General features: G+C 35.8%; 1 protein-coding gene across 1 annotated transcript; it reads left to right on the top strand.

Annotated features, from left to right (window-relative positions):
* Nucleotides 1-82: 82 nt before the first annotated feature.
* On the top strand, nucleotides 83-2,601 carry LOC142986489 (SPRY domain-containing SOCS box protein 3-like). The gene has a single exon (XM_076135009.1). It carries the CDS (start codon nucleotides 758-760, stop codon nucleotides 1,637-1,639), a length of 882 nt encoding a protein of 293 aa, XP_075991124.1. The 5' UTR covers nucleotides 83-757; the 3' UTR covers nucleotides 1,640-2,601.
* Nucleotides 2,602-12,166: the final 9,565 nt, after the last annotated feature.

The raw sequence follows: 12,166 nt of genomic DNA, 5'->3' as shown, positions 1-12,166 counted from the left end.
TGCTCTGGTGTTGCTACAAAAAATAAAGTTATTTTAGTACTTTAAACCGTTCAATAGGTATTTATTTTACCTGAGAAATATATTAAAATGTACCGATAATTAAGTTTAATTTAATTATGTAGTCTACGTGTATAGATCCATTTAATTTTATTCACTCCAAGTGTGTCACAATTAAATCGTTTGGTAAAATTCGGTATGCGTAAAAAGTGTAGAGAAAATATTTAATTTCGTATTTATTGACGCAACTAGAAGATTCGAAGAAGCTGTTTTCTAATTTAAGTCTAATAAAATACCTACCAATTATTAACACCACGTCGAAATAGATCTCATACCTTTAAATGTTCCTAAGAACTTATTCAGTTTATTGCCTACTTCTATTTGTGCTATTCTTACTTGAACATATTATATGCCTTTAGGATACTCAATAAAATATTATGTATAAAAGACTTATCAAGTAATAAACCAGCCACTAACAAATTTTATCCCTCATTTTAAATTATGGCGCGATCCTCCAAGTTAGGAAACATGCAAAAACTTGACACAGACCTTTAAATTTATATGCATAGAATATTTTGTATTACTATGTTGTATGACCTAGATTTATTTTGTTGCTGTCAGTACCACCTAGTTCACCTAGAACATCCTGGGAGCGCGGCATTGATTTTAACATACCCCGCGCGGTCTGACGTGCTGTTGAGTTCACAACACAAACATATATAGTTATTGTTTTTGCAAAACAGTTGACGTAGTGAGCAAAATGTCTGATAGACCACCTGCACCGTGGCCCTATGAGCCAGAGCAATACGGGCCCTTCCCGTTTTGTAACTGCTTCCGTGACAAGAATTTTCTGTCAGCCGATGTCCCTCCGTGCCGACACGGAGAAGATCCTGAAAAGAGGGAGTGGTATTGGGAATCACCTCCAGCTCCCACCGACGGCGGCCGGCCGAAGATACTGATGGCCGACCGTAATACTGAAGTAACTTTTCATCCGTACTACAGTAATGGTACAGCTGTTGCCAAAGGAGCTACCCAGTTCAACCCTGAATTTGTCTATTACTGGGAAGTGAAGATGATGACGGACCCCTATGGTACCGATATTATGATCGGCGTTGGTACCGACGAAGTGGACGTCAATGAAAGCATATTTCGTTTCCGTTCGTTCCTGGGCTACGATGATCAAAGCTATGGTTTGTCTTACGCCGGACAAGTGTGCCACAATTCAGAGGTTGCCTATGAGACGATCGGTTTTGGAAGAGGCACCATAGTCGGGGTGAAAGTGGACATGGGGCAGGGAACCCTGGAATTCTTTATAAACCGTCGAGGACTGGGGGTGTCGTTCAATACCCTACGCCGTCACCCGGTGTTATTCCCAATGATATGCTCCACGGCCGCTCAGTCAGTGATGCGTTTGGTGTATGCAGCGTCGTACAAATTTTCTCTTCTTACCACCGTTGGGAAGATCCTAGCCGATTCTATGCGGCGCCGTGATTACTTCGGCTTGCTGCCGCCAGGCCTGCAGACTACCATATCCGAATACTTTTTCATCGCTCTGCCGAGCCTGAATGTGATGGAAGTCGAGTACGCCGAGGAGCCTGCCCCTTCAAGCTGGGGAGAACGCGCTCAGTATGGAAATTTTTAATATCCAAAGCACGGCAGCCCAAGCAGCTGGCCGACGCTTAATCGGGACCCTACGGCGCGGAGACTCTACGAATCTCGGTTCAACAACCAGGCCGACTACTCAGCGCCTTCTCGGAGTGACCCGACTAATTTGAGAGATTAAGACTGTTTAACGACGAGCTTTAACTTTGGACTGTGAACTAGTGTTGTATCTAAGTGTTTGAAAATTCTATGCATATTATACTCTCTATTTACGAAAATGAAAAATATCTTTCATGTGTATTTCAGCCATAAAATTCAAAGGCGTATCTAGAAAATTTTGTTAACAATGTACCTATTAATCTACTCTATATTTCGTAAATCTTCATGAATGTGATATTTTTGGTGTACTTTTACTATTTAGGTAGGTTGTAGTGTGGTGGCCTAAATACCTACCTACTATTTTTGTGATTGCTCTAAACCTGTTCTTTATTTGGCTTAAACCAATTTGTAATAATTATATATTTTAGCTATACCTATGACAGTTTTTAAAGATGTTATTAATTATATTAGAATAAGAAAAAATATCTAAATGTTTGTACGTACTATGATGTAGAGCTCAAGTGTTTCTGCTCTACCATCTCACTTACTTTTATATTTAGGAAGAAACATAATATTATATGTGTGTGAGTAGCAAGTAGTAAAATTTTAAAAAGTTACATATTCGGTCAAATTTCGAAACTTTATGATTATGTAGAATAGTGTTGTAGTGTTGTAACTTGTAGTGTGTCAAAAAGCCAAAGGATAGCTCGTTCAAAAACAGATTTATAGGATAGCAAGTAGTGCATATTATTATATTATAACCTATACTTATAATGATGAAAAATTACCTAAATGATGAAAATTACCTGAAATGGTACACTTCAATGTTATATTACATCAATAACTTACATCTTTCATTCTAAGTGTCATAGCTATGATCAATGTTCAGAAATAAAGAAATATTCGGCAATTGTTGTTTCAATTTTCCCTGTCCCTAACAAATTACTGTAGATAGGTAGGTACCATTACCGAACAGTTATAGAAAATAATCGAATACACACATACACACAAAACATTACAACATTACATGCAATATCACTGTTCTTTCCATAGGAGTAGGCAAATAGAAAAAATATTTAAATAATTATTGGAGTTCATCAATCTGTCCATTATTCGGACTGGAATGACTGAATGATGAACTAGATTTTTTCATAATGACAAATTCAAAATTTTGTTCTATAAAATGCTAGCTGGAAAAATATTGTAAGTATTACAGACAAACTCAAGTTTAGTACAGTTGTCATTTATCTTCTATCAAATTAATAGTCAATTCGAAAAAAATAGGTAGGTAATTTCGACCAATAATGGTTACTGAGAATAATATACTTATATGTATAATAGTGCAGAGTTTTGACTTGATTAAACCTTCAGTTGAAAAGTGTGTAATTTTCACAGAAATAACTGTAAATTAGTCGAACTAATGTTTAACACTGCGTTGTTTTGAATATTTAGCAATTGATTTAATACAAACATAATGAACTTGATACTTTTCTTTCCGACCAAGGATTAGGAATTGAAATTTTTCAAATTTTAGAATCCTCGGCGACGTTTTTCAAACCTCGTCTGACCCAGCTTTGAAAGGCCTGTAGATAAGTATGAGTATAACATTCTTTAGTTGTGTGTGATTTTTGATAAGAACCATTGGTGGTCTCAGTTCGCGACATCTCTTTGCTCTCTGAACCACATTACTTAATCGACCCAGGACCAGGAAGGCTGCATTTCGTCTAATATCAAAGCTTTATGTGGCTAAAATAGGATACGTTTTCAGGGGGCAGAGTTTTCATAGACGTAATATTTTTTATTAGTTAATTTTATTATAATTGTCGTGTAGGTACTTTATTCGGGAGATATCTTTGGCCAAGAGTCGGCCAGTCCTATAGTTAATTTTTGTAATTTTATTTTACTTAAATAAAAAAATATTTTATTTTTATATACAGGCTACAGTGTAAAGTTATGGGGAGGCTTGCGCCCAGTATTAGGACATTATAGGCTTATAACAATGATTATCTCACATCTTCCTACTCCCTAAAACACGTGTTTTATTATCTCTCTAGGAGTCTAGTCGGCATTTATTCGACGGTGCGCTTACCCCACACCATAACGCACAATATTTCGTACAGCGCTCTAATAAATTAGGAACGATTTTCGGTACACCATGAATGAGACTTACTTTTCCTAGCTGTTCTGTGTACGTGGCTAGATCCGCGAATTTCGATTAAGTGCCTGTTAGCGTATCAGCAAGGTAAAAGGACGTTGAATTAATAATAAATTCTAAATATTAGATTTTTTGAGCTATCGGAAGTGGTGATACCGGCCACGATTATTAGTTTGATTATTATGTGGGTAATGAGAAGGAAAGTGGGCTTACACGTATTATTACTTTTTAAGTTTGCTCGATTTTGATAAAATTATTCCATCCAGTTCTTATGAACCTGACGCTGAGTTTTATTGCGAACTGATAGCAGACAGAATTAATTATTATTTATGTAAAGCCTTAGAAAATAACTAGCGGTCTACCGCGACTTCCCCACTAGGAATAAGTCGCGGTAGAGAGTCTAGATGGAATAATTTTATAAAAATCGAACAAACTTAAAAAAAGTAGTACTTTGTCATTATAAAAAAATCTGTTGCGAGAACGGGAAAACTAAAGCTTTAGTTTTCCCGTTCTCGCAACATTTTTTATTACTGCTCCCCTCTTATTACATATAGCGGGATGTTGTATAGTTTACAGTCTTTCTCAATAAATGGACTATTCAATACAAATAATTGTGTTCAATTCGATCCAGTAGTTTCTGAGTTTAGTGCGTTCAAACTAACAAACTCTTTAGATTTACATTCTTTTTTCCGGCGATCTATTGCAAAAGTTGTACAAGTTGCTGAAATAGACTTTTAAATTTTATATTATTACCCGCACTTGGCCAGCGTGGTGGACTCGACTGACCCCTTCTTCATTATCTCATCAGTGGTATAGTAATAGGTTAAAATTATTATTTATCATTATATCATTAGCTTAGAATTTTTACATGTCTGTGGCCCTCTGGCCAATATTCGGCCAAGGCATAGTGACCATTTTTGTTTGTTAGAGCTAAGTGCAAAATGCAATGGAGCGCGTTGACCTTTGAATATCACGGGCTACTTAAAAATAGATTCAAGTGGGTGTGTCAAACGTATATTAATATACTATTTTTAAACTTACAATTTATTCGTATTTTTACTTTAAAGTACTTACCGCACAGAGTCGCTAGTTCTATATGCGAGTTAGTTTTGTTACTGAAATCCACTTTTCCATCACATATTCGGCCATCGACTAAGTAGGCATTCCGTTTGTTGAGTTCGCGGCTGGCGGAGGTAAAATTAGAAGCCGAAGATGGGCTGTTTGGTACCAACAACTACTGTTTTTAAGAAATACTCTGAATGATTAACTATAGATAATCTAGAATTTTAGATAAATCGTATACTAAGACTCTTTTCTAAGTTGTCCAACTATAGTAAACTTTAATCTCTACTAGAACTAATTTACTCAAAATTCTTTTTTCCTAGTCCTAAGACGGTTTTCCGGCACGACCAACGAAATTTCAGACGCTGGACTGACGATTTTACGCACTCTCCGAAGCTAAGAGCGCCTTTCCTCTACCATTCTTCTAAAAATAACAATTTTAAAAGGAAGACTTAGTAGTATGTTACTTTTTGACTCGAGTCGAGTTTCAAATGTTACAAAGACTTCGCAATCTTATAACGTAGCGCCACAAAAGCGGGCAAAACTATTATTCAGGTTGATTTTTATTCTCAAATTAAATATTTTCATTATGTATCGTAGCTTATAAAATAGTTAATACATACATTCATGAAATCACGCCTCCTCCGCATAGGGCAAAAACCAAAGAACACTTGATACTATCCTTAAGAAAATCTTGTTTCTTTAATATCATCTGATAATATTTACACAGTGCCCAGAGTCAATTGCACACAATTTTAAATAGGTATCAGAAATCATATTGTTTTCAGGTCATGTGAATCTAAGATCTACAAATCTATACTAATCTATATCTACTAATATTATAAAACTGAAGAGTTTGTTGGTTTGTTTGTTTGTTTGAACGCGCTAATCTCAGGATCTACTGGTCCAATTTGAAAAATCTTTCAGTGTTAGATAGCCCATTTATCGAGGAAGGCTATATAACATCACGCTACGGCCATTAGGAGCGGAGTAGCAACGAAAAATGTTACAAAAACGGGGAAAATTATGACCCGTTCTCTCTTATGTGACGCAAGCGAAGTTGCGCGGGTCAGCTAGAACATAAATATAATTTTTAACCATGAGTGGTACTTGTTTTGAAAAACAGAGAGATGTATGTGGGTATCGTAGCGATATCCTAGGGGTACCTAAGTATTAATCTTTATTACCTAATAATATAAAACCAAAGAATAAACTGAAGACTAGGTACTATTTCAAATTGAAAAATATTTTTGTATTAAATAGTCCATTTAATAAGGAAGCCTAGGGGCTATGTAACATTACGCTATGACTACGAGGAGTGGAGCAGTATTACAAATGTTTTAGAAATAAGAAAGTTCACACGGATGCAGTCTCGAGCGGCCGCTGGTTAAATTATAAATTATAGGTACGTGTGGAAAGTTTGTATTCATGTCTATTACTACTCCACTCAAAAACTGCTGGAACTATTTTGATAAAATTCGGCAAACAGATATGATTTTTATGACTTGAATTGACGCAATTAATAATTTTTACCCCGGCAGATTCTTCAAAGCGGACGCAGTAGCAGTCAAAGCTTGTAAGAAATAATCTATTTTCTTCTATTAGTCTTAGCAAAAATAATATTAAAGTTTTCAAACTAGATTGCTGTTACTCGCTTCACAGGGAAACCGAATCAAACAGCCACAGCATCGCGTATTAGGGGTTGATCTGAAATATACCTATTTACTCAAATTTTACCTAACGTCGAGTATAATAGGTATTTCTTGATTTGTAATAATGTGTAGCCTAAAATATATTTTATTTAATCTCTGTAATAGTGTCCTACCAAGCTGATATTCGGCCATTATAGCCAGTTTTATTAAAACCAGCCAATGGGCATAGTTTTAAGCCTGGATTATTAGTTCTTTATTCCGTGTATCGTAGGTAACAGGATAACTTTTACCTCGAGAAATATTTTCGCGCGGACTATCTCGCTAGTAGATGCTGGCTCTTTACTTGTTAGCTATCTATACTAATACTAATTTAATTACTAATCTAATGTATATCTATACCTATACTAATACTAATCTATATAATCTATATCTATATTCTATATTATATAATTATAATATTATATATTATTATATATTAATATTATATTAATATTATAAAGCTGAAGAGTTTGTTTGTTTTTTTGAACGCGCTAATCTCAGGAACTACTGGCCCGATTAGAAAAAATATTTCAGTGTTAGATAGCCCATTTATCGAGGTAGGCTATAGGCTATATATCATCACGCTACGACCAATAGGAGCAGAGTACCATTTATTATACAGGGTGTTTTGTTGTCTATACGAAAGTGTACCTGGCGTCGCCTGTTGCCGACGCGTTGTAATCTTAGATTTGGAGCTATTTTGTTCTACACCGAGCGGATTGAAACAGCGATTCTTTATATAATTATGTACTCATAATTTTTGTAATGCATATAGCATATCATTTTAAAGGCTGTAAACTGAAAATTTGTTTTGGGAGGTCTGCCTTACGCTCTAAATAAATATATAATTTATATCCCTTACTTCGGCCGGCACTATGTGACAATAGATATGCGGCGGACCCACGGTCTACAGTGGGGCTGTGGCCTTTTAATTTTATTGGATGAGTACAAGTATCTGTCCTGAGTCCTGGAGTTGGCTTTAGAATCATGTATGTAAGTATCTATTTGTTAAGAAATGAGTACAGCTCAGCTGAGTTGGGAATACGATGACCGTGCGTGAGTTGTCCATTGATATTTATTTCTTAGTATATACCTACTCGCACCAACTGTACCTATAGTTAGTTTATAAGATAGCTTAAATTTTTTATAAAACTATAGTAAAAAATACAATATTTTACGGATAGAATTTTAAAGGGAAATGCATAGAATTTATGTTGTTTGTGTCGATAGGTATTAGTTATAATCAGTAGGTATATAAAAAATACTCTCGGATAGGTATTCGAAACTTACGTCAAATTGAGCTTTTTTGACTTGGTTTTATAGTAAAATTAGCAGCGCGTAACTAAAGAAATTAATTTTCCTTTTTTTTAACTTACTTCTTTTAATCTTTGCATTCCTTTTAGGTAGACTGGCAGAAAATGCTTTTGGAATTAAGTCCGCCTTTATTCTTTGCATAAGAAGTTTAAAATAAATAAATAAAATCCATGTTGGTATTTTAGGTAAGTAAATGATATCGAAAAAATATGGAATATGTACCTACTTACTATAATAATAGGTATAATAAAGTATTCTTAAATTTACCCGGGGGACGTGAAACTACTGTTTATAGCGGAATTAGCAGATATACTAAATTAACATCTAAAATGTGATTTATTTTTTAAGATAGGTAAGTATATTATCATTTTTCATCACGGGAGGATATCTGTGTCCGGCGGCGCGGCGGCGGGACAACAATACATCACAATTTATTTTCTATTTATTTTATGATTTTCATGTACCTAGTATCTATACTGAGATGATTACAGTAATGATGATGAATAAAATTCTTGATTTTTTTTATAATCTTAACCGAAATCATAAGGACTCTAACGCCGAAGCCGAGGCCGAGAAAAGCCATTAAAATCTTTTGGTCATTTTGGTCTAAGCATACGGTACCATAGATTTGATACCAACATGAAGCGAGATTTTCATCCACAATATTGCGTGACATTTAATGCAACCTTTGGCATTTACAGCAACCCGGGCGTTCGCGGAACGACGGGAATAGCCTGGAGTTACCCATTCCACTTGCGCAGTGAGGATGCGCGTGAGGAGAGGCCGTGTGGGTGGTACAAAGCCTTCGCACTGCATTACACCTGAAGTCTAGATACTCGATGCAATTGTAGTAGCTATATCAAACTACTGACGTGCGAGATAAAATCAATAACGCGGGGGGACGACCCGCGAGCCTCGCCCTTCCCGGGTCCGCTGGAACGCAAAAGTTATCATGTATGATAAATTCGTATGAGGCGAAAATTAAAATTAAATATTTTTATTTTTATTAACAAAATTATTATCTAGATGCTCTAAAACGCCTTTCTATGACAAATCCCACTAATATCTAAAAATAAAAAAATACAAATTGTTTAGAATAATGTTTCAGTAGGTAGGAAGTAACCCTTCTTCGAAAAGATTTCACATAATCCTAAACAATTTTGGATACCTATCTAAGCAGGATATATCGGAACATCAGATTGCTATTTATCCTCAGAAGGAGTCCTTATACCGATGACGATCAGTAGCAGCAGTTTGAGTCCCTACTACTAAGTGCAGTAGTGGCAGTGACTGTCGATCACAAAGTCTCCGGTTCGATTCCCGAAAAGAACAAGACCCTATTGAATTTTATCCTACAACTCAAATTATTTTAACAATACCCCAAAAACTTTTTCCGTCATAATATATCACGAGAAAATTAAAAGTATGCATTGCATTTGATACAGTATCATTCGAACTAGAAAAAAAGATGGCAAAACAAGTGCCGATAGCCCTTCTTCGCAAAACACACCGATTATATAATCATTGTGACGACTTCAGCTCGCCTTGGGACCAGCTGACAAGCCGACTTATAGTTTACTCGCAAAGCTTCGCAAGCCTTGCTTACCCACCAAGGTCCAAACGGCAATCAACACATCGGTTCCTTTACTTTCGTCTAACATCCAACCACGTCTGCTCCTGCGTGTGTCCCCAAACCAATTGAACTACATTAGAAAGATTTTTAGATCCGCTTGAAAAGTATTGCAGTACCTATACGAAGGTAAACTTAGCAGAAATGTCGATGAATAGTCCTTCGCACAGGTTCTACATACAGTTGGCTCTCGAAAACACCGAGTGTTCAAGTTGTTTGGCGATACTTAAACCTTAGATTGATTAAAAATGTTGGCTGTCGCTACTCTCATCCACTGCTAGGTCGAACGAAGAGCCGCAAGCGATAGTTCTAACTAAGCTGCTGATCCGCTTCGGTTTAGAGCGAGCTGAGAACGCCACCTAGCACGCGACTGAAAGCGCAATACAGTTGCAACCCGTGTCCAAATATCTAGGCGTCTAAACATTTGATATCATGTAAAATATTTCAGTTTGCAATGGAAATCTACTTTCATTAAGTCTGCCACTAAGGAGACCTAATTTCATCTATACAGCGCATCACAATACATATTGCATTAAGACTTTTAACAGCATACTGTAACATGTAGGATACCTGCACGGGCAAAAGCTCTACAGGTAGTTCGGGAGACGATAACATTGAAAATATGTAAGTGGGAGCAATTTGAGAAAGGTTTCGCTGAAAATTGTTTTAGAGGGTAGGCAGTGAATATTTATGCATGAGACTAAATAAATATAAAGTTAACTCAAGTTTAGTTTTCGTCTCGTTTTGTATGGGTAGTGCCATCTAGTTGAGCGACGAGGAATCAAAAATGCATTGCAGTTATTGAAACCGGTTAATAGATGTCGCTACGCGTTCTTTTAGAACGATTTACAACCACTATAAAGTTATTTTTATGGCGTGAAAACAACAATTACCGTTTAAATTATATTTTTAGGCACAACAACTAAAAAGTATAAAAAAAATCTATTTCGTTTATTCATTTTTAACTTGAGTTTTATTTTCCTATTAGAACTTATAATGCAAGACGTAACCAATACAAAGTGGTTATTTTCCAACTGAAAATGCTATTTAATTCTATACTATGTTTCTAGCTAGAAAACGAAAAATATATAAAATCTCTAACAAGAAACTACCGTAACATGATAAAAAAGTAAATCCCAAATGGCTTATCATAACTAAAGCAATACGAACTCTCAAAGGAGACTTGGCTCACTCAAAGAATTGTACTTTCTATCTCAAAACACGTTCTCAACTTCCCTTTTTTATTTAATTGTATAATATTCAAGTCATTCTAAAAATTTGAACATCCTTGACCAAAAGGCGGGAACGGGAATCTTCCGATTGTTGATAATAGATGGAGCTGTGTGTCTGAGTCCTGCTAAAGTAAATGGCCTTTACCGCCATTTAATGAAAACCAGCAAAACTTACAAAAGTTTATAAAGTGGTTTAGTTTCATTTATTACATTGTAAAATCAAAGAGAAAAGCCTTTTCAGCTAAAATACTTACTGCTAAACTTTCTTAGCTGCCTCTTTTGGTAGAAAACGGTTTTTAATACATAATAATATATTTATGGTGTTCATAATAGGGGGTTGGTTTTTAAAAGCTCAATAAAAAACTCATAAATGCTTATATGTATATTTCGGGCAAAGATAGTATGAAAAAAATATTTAAAATATTACCAGTCGAAAGCTTGGTGTACTCACTGGATTCCTAGTTTTCTGTCGCTGGCTAGATGGCGATAGTAACGCCATCGCTCACTGGTCTTTAAGCAGCAGTAACTTTATTTGTAGAGGTAGTTGCACATAGAATATAATTATAACTTAAATATTTCTTGAACAGTCCCTAGGAGTATTCGAGAAGTTCTTCAAGAGGTCTACAGTTATTAGGGTCGACCTGATGCGTCTATATTTCTATAATATAGGTTGGGAACCTTTTGTTGAATACGTTGATAAAAAAGCTAAATTCTAGTGCCACTCACTGCGAGTGGGTTAGAAGCTAAATCTGGTATAATTTACTTATAATTCACTTATTATTTCTTTGAGTATGTTTCAATTGACAACAGAACTGGATTTAACTGATCTTTCGCAGTCTCGCAAACTGGTCCAGTTGAAATTCGGTTAAAATTCTCTTAACAACAAAGGCACAGACAGAAAGGTAGAACATTGGTAGGAATAATAAAAAAAGCCGGTAGTGGCCGTACAACTTTAGCTAAAATTTTAACGATGGTGAACACATAATAACGACAATTTCATCTCTCGCTGCGACTCGGACGGTGAGTTCGAATCCCTGACAGGGTAAATAATTGTGTGATAAACACGAGTATTTGTTCTGATGATTTCTGACGCGACTAAAGAGCTTAACCTCGTCCCAACGTATCTACCTAACTAATTAGGTAAAACAGGCGACCATGATCTGTCACTGGGATCTGCTTTTACTGAATTGAATTATTGGTGCTTTTCAGGTTCGCGCCAAACAGTGATTTCAGTTATTCAGATTAATACTGTACCATGCAGTTACACATACCTACCTTGAGTACCTCCGAGGCGCAGTCTTTAATGTACTTATGAGACTGCCGCGTAAAGGTCTTGGCTTCGGATCTTGGTCGGGCGAAAAAGTTCTTCTCTTTTCTTAGCTCT

The sequence above is a fragment of the Anticarsia gemmatalis genome, chromosome Z (assembly GCF_050436995.1).
Source record: "Anticarsia gemmatalis isolate Benzon Research Colony breed Stoneville strain chromosome Z, ilAntGemm2 primary, whole genome shotgun sequence".
NCBI classification, from domain to species: domain Eukaryota; kingdom Metazoa; phylum Arthropoda; class Insecta; order Lepidoptera; family Erebidae; genus Anticarsia; species Anticarsia gemmatalis.
The sequence above is the reverse complement of the archived record's forward strand: the minus strand, read 5'-3'. Positions and strand labels throughout refer to the sequence as shown.